The 15477-nt window shown below is 38.8% G+C and overlaps 1 protein-coding gene across 1 annotated transcript in view; it reads right to left on the bottom strand.

Moving 5' to 3' along the window:
• LOC103479345 (calsyntenin-2-like) overlaps positions 1-15477 on the bottom strand; it is a 162088-nt gene that overhangs the window by 37470 nt on the left and 109141 nt on the right. The window contains exons 5-8 of the mRNA XM_017309868.1: positions 12189-12338; positions 9368-9553; positions 8467-8724; positions 7710-7831 (exon numbers count right to left, since the gene is read on the bottom strand). Coding sequence (XP_017165357.1) covers positions 7710-7831; positions 8467-8724; positions 9368-9553; positions 12189-12338 — 716 coding nt within the window. The remainder of the gene's footprint in view (positions 1-7709; positions 7832-8466; positions 8725-9367; positions 9554-12188; positions 12339-15477) is intronic.

Genomic DNA, 15477 nt, shown 5'->3' with positions numbered 1-15477 from the left:
ACACACACACACACACGCACACACACACACGCACACCCCCCCGCACGCACGCACTGGAAAGTTATTTACATTTTGAAGGATAATAGGAACCGAAGGCAGACAGACTCCTGCTGAGTAGCTAAATGCATCTGGAAAATAGTGACGACAAATCATACAAAAAAAACAAAAAACAATGAAATGTAAATTAAAATCCATTTCGATGCTGTGTTGCCGCAGATAAGTGAGAATATGGTGCCTTTCAAAAAGTATTCATATACCTGTTTCAGCAATTTTTCTGATTAAACTTACAAATGCAAATCTTATTGTTTTTATGTTAATACTATTGGATTCTTAATAGTGAAATGGAAAGAAAATTATATGTGTTTTTTCTTTAAACATTATTTACAAATTAAAACTAGAAATGTGTTAAAAGCATTTCTGACGGGAATGGGGTTGTGATGTCACACCTCAGCTTTTCCCCCCCCATTATATGGATTAAAATGGGTATTATAACTGTGTAGGACTATGGGAGATCCAGTTTTATCAGATAAGGTCTAAAGTTTATGTGCACTGAGGTAAAGGCCCCAGTATTTACCAAAGGACATAGTTTTGATTTGAAACAATGATATACATTTTGTTTTGGTGTCCATCTCATTTCCCTGCACAGAACTGAGAAAAGGGCCGTGGCTTATTCAGCTCAGTTTACATGAAACATGTTGCAAAAAGACTGGAAATTAACTTTTAAGTCCAGACTGAGAGCACTAGAGATGAAGTGTATAAATTGTTATTATTTTTAATAATAGTATTTTAATTGCACTTTAACTACCAATTAAAATGCTGGAGTCCCTTGAAAAAGAGGTTTTTAACTTTAATGGTTAAATAAAGCAAAATAAGATTTGAAGGAAACATAGAAAATTCCTCATTTCAAATTTACTTAGAGAGTTCTTTTGGCCAGCATTTGAAACAGGCAGTGGTAACCATCACTACGGTGCTTCAAAGTGATGSTGATAATAATACATTCCTCCAGAAAGTTGTGGCCGATGCTGCGRCTTTAGCCATGTCCTCTAAATGTTGAAACTCCATTAATATCACAAATACACTAACTGTGAAAGCTGTGGGAGACGGACAGGATCTCTYGTTGACCGGAAGCTAATTTGGATCCAATTAAACGTCTTATTTTGCCATGATCACAGGCTGTAGTCTCTTACTGGGGATAAATACAGAAGTCCTTCCCCGAGTTCTCTCTCCACGTTCTCTTTCTTCTGTTTTTCTGTCACTGAGTCTCTCTGATTACCATTTGCAAAAAGAAAAAAGAAAAAAACAGTTCAGTGGAACAGACAGGAAACCTCTAACAAGCCCAGAATGCAACACTGTACTGTTCAGCTTTGCAAAACCACTCAAGCTCAGGACAATTCGATAAGGAATGTGTGAATATCAATGTTCGAGTTCTCAATCGTATATAAGTCTAGACTTCATCTAGGCCAGCCTAGCACACGAGTGTACTTTTATTCAAATTATAGTTTTGCTTACAATCATGCAACACGTCTCTGTTATTATCCAAATACAATTGGTGGTTAACCTGAAAATGTACTCATTAAAAACTTCCCAGTTCTTGCAATAACCCTCAGCAAATATCAAACTAGATAACAACAAAGGAAGCAGCTTCTCTATTACATACTTAATTTAAATGCTTTTGCTYAACTTTTAAAAACGTTTAGTACAACCTAAACATCCCGATCCTTGATTAAAAAAAAATATCTTTAAATTGATCAGAGGCATTTATTAGTCTCTGCCGAAGGAGATAAAAGCAAATCACTGTTTGCCTAAACACCTTAACACGTCCTGATATCTATTGCAAACAGGGAGAGGATCTCTCCACTCACACAGCGTCACAACTGTCTGCAGCTTCCAATTAATCTCCTGAGAAACAAAGCGAGGGCTTCTAATCAACACGAAGCAGGGAACAATCCACAGTACCACAGGCGTGGTGTTAGCAAGCAGATAAGGCAGATAAAGCTAGATGCGTTACTGACAAGCAGAAAATGTGATGCTGGTCGACTCCCGCACTGTGGCGCTGCCACTAACCACAGACAGAGACGATTAATATAGCAATGGATTTTACAGAGTTTCTGATGAGCACAAATGTTTTATTATTTCAGGCAGTCTGGATGTGAATACTGATCGAATCTGAAGTCGTATTTGTTTCAAAAAGTATATAGCCTCTGGTGGGAAAAACTGGCTCTAAACTCCGACAAACTACAGGGTGGGCCTTAAGTTTCCATACATAGAAAAAGTAAACACTGTATATTGGACAAGCGTTTTTATTTTTGYGGGACTCTGTGTAATCGCTGCACGTCTTGGACCACTTTGTGGTCGATCTGCAACATTTCCGGTTTTCTGGAACTTGCAAATACGTTTAGCCACAGTGTCGTGTGTGTGATGCTCATTCCATGTTTTCTGTTAAAGTTTGCAACCATGCGACTGCTTCCCGATCCAGCCATCAGTGTAATTTCAGTTCTTTGCTCTTTTGTCAAACGCATCTTCTTGGGTATCTAAAATATAAAAGAAGTATACATTTTACATTCTCCTGTGTATGGAAACTTATGGCCCCACACTGTGCAGTGCTGGCCACATTTACTAGCCTTCCTGGTAAAGTCCCAAAAATAAATATTTTATTGTGGTAACACTGGGGTAAAAAAAAAAACAACTATCCTCACTGGGATAAAAATCCCATGTTAAGAAACAAATTTTTAAATAAAATTACTGCTTTTACATTTATTTACCTCCCTTAAATTAATTAATTATCCTGGACTTGGTCTGAGAATAGTCACTTAGAGTTTAACGTCAAGTTACTTCTGTTCTTGGCGTAAATATTTATACATGCAGGTGTCTTTAAATGAGAAATGTTTATTTCAGCTTGTACCCTGCTTTCTGAACCATCGTCTATGAGACTTGAGTCCATGTTTTCAACACGACTTGAAAAAGATTTTCTGATTGAGCAAACATCCTCAGGGCAACTGGACTTGGCTGATCGACTCTCTGGGCTCTGAGAAAGTGGGTTCTGTGTACAAACAGCTGCGATTCGTCCTCCAGCTCATTGACTGAAAAAAGGGAGGAAGATAAGAATCATCTTTGTGCGCGTGCGCAGCCACGCAAAATTCAAATAAGTCGGAGCCTGCRGACGCGTGCTTAAAGGTTTCTGTCAGAAGTGACATTCCTACAGACTGCGGATCAATGTGGCAAATGGGAGCTTCTCTCGCCCTCCCTCCCTCCCTTGCTCTTTGCCAGCCTCCTTTCATCCCGCTCTACCCCACCTCTCCAGGGACGAGAATTGCAAAATCAATAGAGCTAAATGGAGTTGCCACGGAAGCCATTGAGTGTCCTTACTAAGTGCAGCAGCTATAAAACCCCTCACTCCGCTCTCCCCCTGTTTACCACTCTCCTCATTCAACAATCTCCGCTGCTCCTGTCCTGATTATTCCACACAAAGAAATAMWGCAGCTCTAATTCATAGGTCACCCCTCGAATTTCAGAAACTCAAGGATAATGATAAGTAGCAGCGGTAAATCACTGGTGAGTCAGACGCAGAATTATTATGTAATAAAACATTAAAAAAAAGACGTACAGCTAGAGCTCAGTACGTAAGTCACAACATATAATGCTTGYCTTCATTATTCTTTTATGCACTCAGTACAAGTGTCCCTGCAATAAGGGCTGAGTAGCTATGTCTCTGTGGGGAGTTGATAAAAAGGATTGATTCACCGGATTTCTAGGAAATCAGGAAAAATAAAACCTGGACCAAACACAAACCTTTTCATGTGTTTAAATGTATTAATAACAAATATTTAGACAAATTTCAGGACATTTAAGTAGACCAATGAAGCGGTTTTCACCAGCGATAAAAGGAGGTTTTAGAGGAGTGACTGCTGTAAAGTCAGTGATTCAATCCGATTGGCTGGGTTTCCATGGAGAGAACTTTTTTTTTTGTTTTTTTTTTTTTTGCACCAATTGTAATAACCCGCTTAAAGCGTTTAAAGCGACTGGATCTGGTTTTACCCAATCGGCACCGTTTGGCTCAATTTTGGAGGAAGCTACGATGTGAAGCTTTCCGGAAATGGCATGTAGAGCAAACAATCGTCCCCCACTGCAAAGAGAACAGTGTGAATGGCATATCCAGTGAATAAATTYGTACTGGAAAAGAAAAAGGTTGCATGGCTCCTCTGCCTTATTTCCACCGGAGACTCACAGAAATGGGCTAATTAGCACAAAAAGAAGCTGGATCGTTTTATGTCAGCGACTGACAGCAGCTTGTTTCAAAACACATAAAATAATATCAAAAGTAACAAGCARGACTTTTTTTTCTTTAATCTTTGAGTACAAAAAAAAACATACTTCCATGCAATCTGTTAGTGGTCTGGATCAGACATCTTTAAGAAAGTCTCTTAAAGTTTTTTTGTCTTTTTTGGTCTGGTTTGTCTCATCGTTTTACTCCAGTCCTTGCCCCTGATCATAACAGCATAGTTTGTGCCTAAACAATGAGGAAAGTGATTAGGTGGAGAACAAAGGGAAAAGTGTCAAATCTAGTAAAGAAAACATCAACGGGAGGGAAAAAATATTCAAAATTTATGTTTAAAACAACTGACCTAAGAGACGAATCATCCTTCAGTCAATCATCCTCTCTTTGCCAGGTTTTCATAGAACAGCAACATGGAATCACCTGGTTTCTGTTAGAACATTTTATATCTGTCACTATGTTAATAACTCTTGTATTGGTGATGGGTTGAACTAAACAAACGGGAATTAACTTTGTCTTTGTGGAGAAGCTTTCTGCTGACACAACACATCTTTTATCTGACAGTTCATACAAAGGTGGTCTTTCCAAAAGACACACTTTTGTTTGAAAATGTTCATGTTCTGGACTAAAAATAAGTGAAACCATCTTCGGTGTCAAAACAAAAAYTTGTGTCGACTTTTAAAACTCTGAAAGGACGAACAGAAACAAATTAAAAGGAAGTCYGAGTCCATAAAACTGGAGATCAAAACTGTTTATGATTAAAATATTTCCGGCACCAMCCAGCGCTCTCGATCGTAGTAACTCGTCTTCCGGATGAAGTTTCCGTATCCGACACGATATTCAGCTAGAACATGAGCAAATGAAAACACCCCGTACGGTTCTTACTGTTTGTGTTTGATGTGTGAAATGTAAAAAGTGAAAGTAGTAATATGAGAGAAAGCAAAAAAAAAAAAAAAAACATTTACAGAACAAATGATAAGACAGTAACAGAACAGAGGAGAGGAGTCTGGAGGTTGTTTGCTCAGAAGACTGCATTCTGCTGCTTGGATGGCATTTCTTTGTCACGTTCACCTCCAGAGGCTCCAGGGAAAAGAACAGCAGAMTGAGAAAAACACTTTTTAATCTACCTTTGACCTAGATCAAACAAATGCCTGTTTGAATGGTACACAGGAGGAAAAGGCATTTTGCTGAACCAGTGACCTGCAATAAACCTTTCTTGGTGAGAGCGAACAAACACCACGACAGACAGTCCAGAGAATATACRCTCTGCTGGTTAACTTCACATGAGAAATATGAATTTTTTAGACCAAAGTAAATAAATAAAAACCAACTTGTAAAAGTATTAATWCCCATTGATGCTTTTCTTGTTTTGTGAAATTACAACCACATATTTGGTGAGTCTGAAAACTGTAAACAAAATCCAATGCTATCAACTCTCTTTAAAAGTAACCCAATTTATAAATAGAGTTAAACACTGTAAAATTAAAAATGTAAATCTAGGTTTGCTACATAACATTAATGAGCAAAGAGCAAGCAAGGAACCCAGTAGACAGTTAAGATGTAAAACTGTAGAGAAGCTGAAAGCAGGATTTGGTTTTATAACAATGTTGAAAGCTTTACACACTTCACAGAGCCCCGTTATATCAGACAAAAAAAAAATGGAAAGAGAACGGCGCAGCCACGAAACATGTCATCTACCGAAGCTGATAAGACACGTAAGAAGAGCGTTAATCAGACAATTAACTCTGAAGGAGAGAGACTGTTGTTATTGATTTGCAGAATCATTAACTTCACAAATCTGACCTTTATGAACGAGTGAGAAAAAAAAAATCTACAAGTKTCCAATTTAAACATTGTCACGAGCTCCATGTGGGACACCGCAAACATGTTAGAGAAAGTGTGCCACTCAGATGAGACCGAAATGAAACTCTTTGGGACAAATTACACGTTCTAGGAAAATTTTACCGTGCAACACTATGAAACACTCCTGCTGTGGGAAGGCCCTTCCTCAGCAGGCACAGRAAGATATATATGGAGCTAARTATCCCTGGAAGAAAAACTGTTAGCAGGTTAGCAGACAAATTGACACTGGGGTGGATGTTGACCTTCCTGCAAGATGATGATCCTACAGAAACTTTAATGTAATACTTTAAATCAGCTGTTTTTCTGTATACAAAACCAGTTGTGCACAAAAAATCTCCATTTGATTTGACTAACCTTGAGGTGTTATGCATAGAGAAACTGTAGAAAAATAAACAGATTGCAAAACTGGAAGTAATATGCCCTAAATGCATTGCAGCTACAAATCCATGAAACACTGTTCAAATTTTAATCTGCAAGACAAACTTCGAAAATGATGGATCATTTTGCATCCACTCCACATTATGCATTTTGGTCTATCACATATAATCTTAATAAAATATACACAAGTTTGTTTTTTGTAGAGCACACGYAGCTGCTAATCGTTAATCCAAGGTGAAACTCTGGTCTGCAAAACCTTATCACACAAACAGAAAAGCCAAAAATATATTTCCTACACGTGCATAATAAGCATCCCAAGTAAAACCGAACAAATCAAGTTTTTAGCAGTATTCAAACCATCACACGTAAACAAGTCAAGTAGTAGGAGTATGCAATTGCTGTACAGGAGACTTTATCAACTCGTTTAAAGGTAAATTGTAGAGAATTTATCTGCTCAGTAATTTCTTGGAAAGTTCAAACAAATCTTTAACGTTGGCAGCTCTGCCATGGCGCACCATCCGCTGCGACGACGTGAAGAAACGAAGCCAAAGCGGATGCCAAGTCGGAGGATAAAACTCCAGGAAACTGCCTGCACTGCAACTCCTTTCTTACGCAAGAGAGGCACGGTGCAACATTTGATGGTTTCTTTGTAACCTTCCATAGCAGGTGAGACAACATAATGTGATGCAATGTGCTTTCTCTTAAAAACGGCTCTAGAGAACGGGAACCGAAAGCTCCACTGYGCAGCGGTTCAAAAACGTTCCAGGTAAATGAAAGATAGCAGCGATCTGCTGCTGGGAGAGCCATTAACCAGAGCTAAATAGACTTTCCACTCTTGACGTGTGTATGTGTGTGTTTGTGTGTTTTAACTTATAGCGTGGGGGTGTCTGCTGCTCTCTTATCTCCCGCCGGGAGAGGAAGAAAGTGATGGAAGGCCTCTGGTAATTAGAGGGGAAAGCGTTTCCCTTCACTACACAAATAGCGATAGCCCTTCACTTGCTGAAGAGAATCACCCCTGGTTTGAGTTTGCAGTCAGATGGGGCGCAGACAAGCCCACACACACACACGCATGCACGCATGCACACACTCACACACACACACACACACACACGCATCCCCTCACCCCCCCACACACACACACACGCACACACACACACACGCACGCCAACTCACACTTCTCACACACCCTCCTCACCTGCTCCAGCTTCCAGTGGAACTCAGCGGGTCGGAAAGTGTCAATCTGCGTGAAATCTCTCCTGAGCAGGAACACCAGGCGGCAGTTGTGAACATACAGAGAGTAGTGGTGGCGGTTCATCTCTGCACGCACACAGCACACGYGGGAAACAATCATTATGTGCAAAGTAAAACGGGATGCATGCTCATTTTCTGAATCCTCAAGAAAACAAGTCCTCCAAATGAACACTGGAGCTCTTTTTCACTTGACGACTTCTTTACAGTGAAGCCTGGCTAAGAGATCATTAAACGCTTTCAGAAGAGGAGTTTATTTTTCAGAACTCCCCAGTGATTAGCCAATGCTTGTTCTTGTATGTCAGAAAAATAATCAACTTTTTGTGGAAAAAAAAGAGAGCAAGCTTTGCTTTCAAGTTCAAAAACACCCATTTGTAAGCAAATAAGCCATCTGTTAGAAAATTCAGATGGTCTGCGATGTCTAAACGTTTAATTATGTGTTTTAAGCTGTAGCATCCAGATATGAAGAAGGCAGAGAAGTTGCAGAGGACTTCTGCTTAAGTATTGCATTCAGAGCCTAATTATTCAATCTTTTTATAAGGTATTTTAATTATGTTATACTTGGATGCCTCTAATAACAGAGAGGGGAAACACTGAGCCCTTAGGGGAAAAAAAACTGACCTAAATTTAAGAAAAGGTATATGCAGATATTGATGTCATATCAAGCTTCAACACCTGAGCGTAATGCGAGAGGATTTCCCCACCTGTCTTGTCAGAGTTGCACAGTATGGTTTCCTTCTCGGCTCTAAGTCCCGGACTCGGCCCGTGTTTCATCCACGTTGCTACGGTGAACTGGTCCGTCAGGTTCTGGGGCACCACGTGGTCCGGAACATTTGCAGCCTGGCGCCCATCAAACCTGTAGATGAGGTCGCTCTCGCGCCCGCTGTCGGTGAGGAGGGACGCGGTCCAGTTTGTGGCGGGGCTCGGAGCAGGAAGGAGGTCGGTGCTGCCCGAGGCTGCCCCTGGATGCGCCGGTCAGAAAACATTGGCTATTAATCAGAGAAGCACTCGAAAAGTCCACGGCGTCCCTGTAGAATCTGTTGCTCAGGTGGGAGAATCTGTCTTAAGGACTAAAATGGGGGGAAAAAATAAAATAAATCAGGTATTTTTGGGAGATTAGCAAGATTATTGAGTCCCTTAGAGAAAACCCCATCTGCTACTTGTAGAAGATACAGTGACGTTTATGTTGGTTATGTGAACAAGTTCATGAGGTACAAATACCTTTGCAAGGTACTGTTCAGCATGTTCCTGGATAAAAATGGATCAAATAAATGTCACATTTAATGAAAGTTTGACATTAATTTGGGAAGTTTACTTATTATTATTATTATTATTATTATTATTATTATTATTATTATTATTATTAAAAGACCCCTTTAAATAATGTGCAAGATTGAAATACTAGGTTGGAAATCAGTCTATTACCCTACTCAGAAGGTTAAGATGTCAGGAGGTAATTTTATATCTGAATTAAAATTTTATGCAGTCTTAGTTCTTGGCTATCAAAAAGCTCACCTCTATTTAATTAGAACATTCTCACTTATTTCTGTATAACAATCCATCCTCTCTACTCTTTTTTTCCGTGTTCTTTGTATTTTTCCTTACCACAAAGTTTCTGCAGAGACTTTTCAGAGTAGGTTTCACGGTCGCAGCCCTTTCCGATGTGATTCGTCTGCAGCTCCACCATGGCCTTCACACCTGACAGCGGGCCGCCGCATGTCTCCAGGTGCATCTTGGGAAAGAGCTGCTTGCTTCCGGTCCCCGGCTCGTAGTCCACTCGCTTGTTCCAGCCTAAAAGTACGACGAAGACWAGAAAAGTTTGTGCATATTTGGTTTCATGCACACAGCCTTCAGCCTTAGAAACGAACGGCTTGTTCCTCCTTGMTATTTGAAGAATTTTCAGGGGAAGATTTTTATTTATTATTTGCTCAAATTGAATGATGAAATGACTCAACTGCTAATAAGATTGTGACGCTAAAAGGGCTGTAAAATGTTTGCTTTCTATTGCCAGCTGGACAGCCAGCTTTTTTTATCACCAAGTTGTTGAGGCTTTTATTCAKTGTGTACCAAAATGCCTCCATTGGGGCCAGTGGAAGAGACCCAACATGCTGATGTTGCTGTGTGCTTGTCACATCGTCAATGATATCAAGTCTCCTGAGAAAATTACCGAGAAAAACAGACTGTGATTAGGACGGCGGCGAGAGACGACGTGGATCTCACGTCAGTGTGAGGGAGACTTCACGAAACTGCAGCTGCAGAAGCATTGCTGACTTTTGCACATGAGAAAATAGGTTGCAGAGGGGAGTAGAGCTTTAAATGCATCGTTGCTTTATGTTTTATTCATGGTTTTAAGCTAGCAGAGGTTAATGGTTTTGCATTATGCTTCGCATGGGTTAATGGTTTTGCTTTATAGCCACTTTTATGGGACCAAATTTGAAGAAATGATGCAACTTTTATAAGGATGCTAGCATAAAGAAAGGATTTTAAGTGTTAGGTGATGTTTCGAGTTAAATATTCTTGGATCTTAGAAAACCTGGAAAGAAATGACTTTGGTTTATGCGGCTGCTTTCATCGCTTCTTCTGTAAAACTAGATTGACTTTTGACTTTAGACATTACTTTCTGACTATCTTTTTTATACCCGTGTCTCTTAAAGGATATGTTAACCTGCATGTTATGAAGGATCAGCGCTTAAAACTAATTTATGCACATCCATGAGTATGCACTCCTGTTTGGTCACATCTGTCTCATCCACAACTACAAATTAAAGATTTTTCCTAACAAAATGATGTGTTTCATTTTGTATAACACATAATTATGAGCTTGAGCCAGTTGATAGACTCGTCTGGACTGCTTTTACCATAATATAAWGTGAATTACAGTAGGCGCTGCTCTGCTGGCTTCCTCTTTATGCAGGWGGAAGAGTTACAGCACCTATTCAAAACAATTCATGAGCTATAAATACAATCATAAATTTCAGTGATTCGACAAAAAGTGCTGTATAATTGTGTAGCGGAAGTAAAACACCTTTGAAATTGTTTTCCAAAGACACAATCAGCAAAGTGTGACATTAATTAATGTCACACTTTGCTGACATTAATATATTGTATATTAATTGTATGTTAATGTCAGCAAACTTCAGTATATTGACTCAGACCTGAGTCAATATACTGAAGTTATAGCTGCAAGTCTGACAGAGTGTGTCTTGAACAGCTTTGCAAAATTGAACATTTCCTCCAATTCAAGTCAAATAAATMAAATTTGATTTAGAGCATCTGAGAGTAATCTGCAGTAATTTCTAAACCTCATGGACAAAAATAAGGCTCATTACAAAGACCTGACTAAAATGTTTTGAAACCATGTTGCTTCTATATTTACATTTATATCATAAWTATGTAGTGCTTTGTGTTGGTTTAAACTCGACTTCAAGGTTGCAATGTTCAAAAGTTTAACATCTGCATGGTAGAGAACTCTACAATTCATTTTGAATATTAAAGTTTGAAGTGTTGCTTGGATCAACAAAAATGGAAATTTTAGAGAAATAGTTTTTTTTTCTGATGTTCTTTTCTTAAGCCACATTGATTACAAACACCAAACTGATTAATTTCTCTTTTGTCTCACTTGCTGTTAGTTGTAAGCACCTTAAATTGTTCACACAATTGAAATATAATCAATACTGCTAATGGCTTAATTGAATGATTTCAACAATTTSAACAAATAAATGCAATAAAACTTGACAAAAAAATCGACACGAGGTTCTGACTATTGGTTTGAAGGCTRTTAACTTTGAGCTGCACCAAAGTCACAACTTYGTAGCACATTAATTTCTAAGACGATAAAATGAGTAAAATATCTCCACCCAGACTAGTTTTTCTTTCATTAAGGTAATAAAAAACAGCCGTCACGCTCGATTCATCACTGGAACTTTGTTTTGTTTCTCTTGTAATCTGTTCATTTAACCTCTTCCTTCACCTCCTTCTCTCTCTCTCCGTTTCTCTCTCTGTTTCTCTCTCTCTCTCTCCGTTTCTCTCTCTCTCTCTCTCTCTCATTCCTCCATGAGCTCGGTTCCTGAGCTGCTGTCAGAGCAGACAGGTGAAGCAGCAGGGGAGATGGGCTGAACTGAATGCCAAGCCGTTGGCATGTTAAAGAAGAAGAAGAAGAAAAAAGGACCGGTCTGGTCAGCTCTCCCTCCTGAGGTTTGTGTCAGGTCCTTTGATTTCCTTCAGAGACATTCAGTATAAAATGAGAGAGAAGTTCCTGAACAAAGCAGAGTCTGCCCATAAGACTGCTCTGAATTGCAATCTTCAACTTTGAATGCATCGGCTACATTTAGGTGCCTGAAAGCAATGTATAAACACCAGTCGGTGAGTTTCTGTTGAGGGTTTCAAGGCAAGACATCATGTGTGCAATTCAGTGGTTGTTTCTGACCTTGCCATCCGGGTTTGCACACAGGCTTGACTTCAATGTGAACCGCCACATCCTCTTTTGCTTTCTTCTGACCACAGTCAAAGGCAGACACCATAATCCTGTAGCTCTGCTGCTTTTCATAACTCAGTCGCTCCGTGTTTCTGATGTTACCTACGGGGAGAAACGAAAACAAAGAGAAAGAAAAAGGGATTATTCCTCAGCTGAGGAAACTRCAATTATATGCCGAGTTAAAAAAAAAAAAARRRRARMRMAMWSTGGAACTGAAAGGAAAATAACTTTTAGCCTGATGTCACAGTTGAGTGAACTTCTATTGCACTGAAAAATAAACAACCTCCCTGTGAAAATTTTGTATAAAGCAGGATGGACAGATTGTCTTTTTCAGTCTGCATAAAAGCAACAAATGACTTTAGACTAATGTCACTAGTGCAGCCAAATGTTACTGAATTCAAAAAGCAATGGAACAAAACATGAGCTCTTCATTGTTACATATTCATGTTTATGTGGCCATRTTTTAAAGCCACACAGGAGGCTTATCAAGGCTTAAATGTGGCCGATTTTCTCTCTTTCTCTGTGAACGTTCCCCATTTTCAGTCATGTTTGTGTAAAAGTTAAAATTCAACATTATCACATAGTGACAGAGAGAGATACGAGATTTAAAACACTTTTCTGGCCCGTTTTTTTCTCCACTTTTATACTCTCTAAATCTCTAAAGAAATGGCAGCGTAAGTAACCTTATTAAAAAATAAAACAGCTCAAGCCTAAAGGTGTGGTTCCTCTGCAGGAAACTTTTCCAGGAACCCAGGAAACATTCCTGAGGGGAAATCTAATTTTATGGATGAATCCTAAACTAAATGCACAGCGTTGTAGTAGGAGGACGCAAAAATATTCCTTACTGGTTCGAGATTCTCATCATTATCACCAGTTTATATTTTCTATTGCTTATTAGGATTTTTGTAGTCAGCAGCCACTGATGCCGCTTTTCATATAGTTTGCATTTGAATACACTGATAAAAATCCACCAACTTCAGTGAAAATATTTAGTTAAAACAAGCACATACTCTCACCATCAGCGTCTCAACGGAGACAAAAAAAAAGAGAGTACCGCTCTCATTACAGCCTTTTAAAGATATGTGGACAGCTAATGTCATGATTATTTCATAGTGTTTATTTTCTGGAGTACAGATTAAAAGAAATCACAACTGTCCAGGATCGTTGATCATTCAGCRATACTGAGTTGTTGCACTACTGCACGTCTGTGTTGTTACCGTTTCAACGAGACACACATCTCACAGGCTTTAATTATTAAAGATCAGCAGATTGTTACAAACTTCCTCTGAGCTAGAAATTATTTTTAATGCGGTTTCAAAGCTTAATTGCCGTGAAACCGTCATAAACCGACTGTAGAYGTTGCCATCCCAATCAGACCTCTCCGTATCTTTCCTTTGGTTTTCCAGCACAMAATGTCAAGATGGGGCGTAATTAATTTGAAAATCAATCCAAGTACAGATTTCCACACAGTTTGGAGTGGCAGTCTGTGGCTTTCAAACCATAATCACTGTGAGACAATCTGAAATTGATGCTGCCTCGGTCTGATTTCACAGCCTTTAAAGCCACTCTGGATCGTGTCGAGAGTCTTCAGCGTCAGAGGATATAATCCTAGAAAATGGCCTGGTCGTAATCTCCGCTGTTGAAATGCACACAACAAATGACTKAGGTTGACAGAAAGGTTGCGGGAGTTAAGTTTGGGCAAAATCTTTCAGAAGCCAATAGTAATRATCTTCCGTAAAAGKCTGCTTAGATAGATATGCTTCAAAATAYATCTTGGATCTTGCCATGAATATTATAACAACAATTGTTTAGACATTCTAAAAAATAAAGAAAGAGAAACACAAGAACAAACATTCTCTACTACTGGCTATTTGTTTAGTTCATTATGCATTAAACTTAACCTAAATCCAACTAGTCATTTCTAGGACATGTCGTGCATTTTAACTTTTATTTTTTTTAAAATGTCTACATTTTTAATCCTTTTATTTATTTATTTTCCAGGGATTTTATGAAGCCAGTTTGGCTTGAGCTCAGATATCATTTTTTGGTTTTCTTGCAAACCCAGGACATGTTTAGTTTAGTTTTTTTATAGCAACACTGAAAATATCATTGCTGTCTCTATCTAAAGGCTTGATGGTACAAAACCCCCTCACTCTGCTTCGGCAAAAAGGAATGAAGGAAGCGAGTGAGATCCAGTCGGCTCAGAGAACATCAGAATGTAAAAGAAAGATAAGCTGACATGACAGAAGAAGACAAGCGAGGAATCAAAGTCAGACAGGGAAAATCTCTTTCCCTGACAGTCTGAGACCCAAATAAAATAGAAACATACCAACAATGTTTCTGCCACTTGACAACAGGTGGAACAAGCTAATTGCTAATTGTGTTAACCACCAACTTGATTTTCTCTTTTCTTAGAATAAATACAGTGAACCTGAATGTGTCTGTTGTGAAGTCGAACTATTGAGACTTCACGATATAAGWGTTACATGCATGGAGACTTGCTGATATTTATCACATGTTGGGCTTTTTAAAAGCAGGATAGTGTTGAAAAAGAGGGATGTTGGAGTTTTGGGTTAGGGCTAGATGTTCACCCCATCTTGGCTGTCATAATGTTTACTTTAGGTGGTTATTTGCAGAGAAGCTGGTGATCAGTTATAAAGTGCTACAAGTGTGAACCTTGCACTCAGAATAAARCATGTATTTCTAGGAGCTTTACAGTATTTTTAGCGACCAATATGAAAGTAAAACATTGCAAGAACCGGTCTTACTTTTCTACTGTGACAAGAGACATTTTAGAGGCTCTATTCTCATACAAGAAGACCAAGAGTGGCAAACTGTCTAAAACAGTCTCCATTTCCTAAAAACTATSTCYTTATATCACCATTAATGCAAACTTAACTACGGTCTAAAGCTTAATAAAACAGTATTCACTTAAAAAGGAAGTCTGCTTTAGTCTTAGTCCTTCATTGACTAGCCGTTAGCATTAGCTTCCAGGCTCAAGTAATGTGCAGGTGTAGTACTACCTGTTTATAACATCTTAAAAAAACCTCACTTAGAAAATCTGCTATTTAAGGACCATTTTTTTCATTATTTTAATGGCTATTTGAAATAGTTTCCCTGATTAATTTTCAATTCACTCTCTAGTATTTAATAAAATGAACTCCACATCTAACATTAAGTATTTGCTGCAGAGCAGTTCAATTACTTTTTCTATCTTGTGCTCCCTTCCACATTACGAAGT

Source organism: Poecilia reticulata, linkage group LG17 (assembly GCF_000633615.1).
Source record: "Poecilia reticulata strain Guanapo linkage group LG17, Guppy_female_1.0+MT, whole genome shotgun sequence".
NCBI lineage: Eukaryota > Metazoa > Chordata > Actinopteri > Cyprinodontiformes > Poeciliidae > Poecilia > Poecilia reticulata.
Note: the sequence above shows the minus strand (reverse complement) of the source record. Positions and strands in the feature narration are given on the sequence as shown.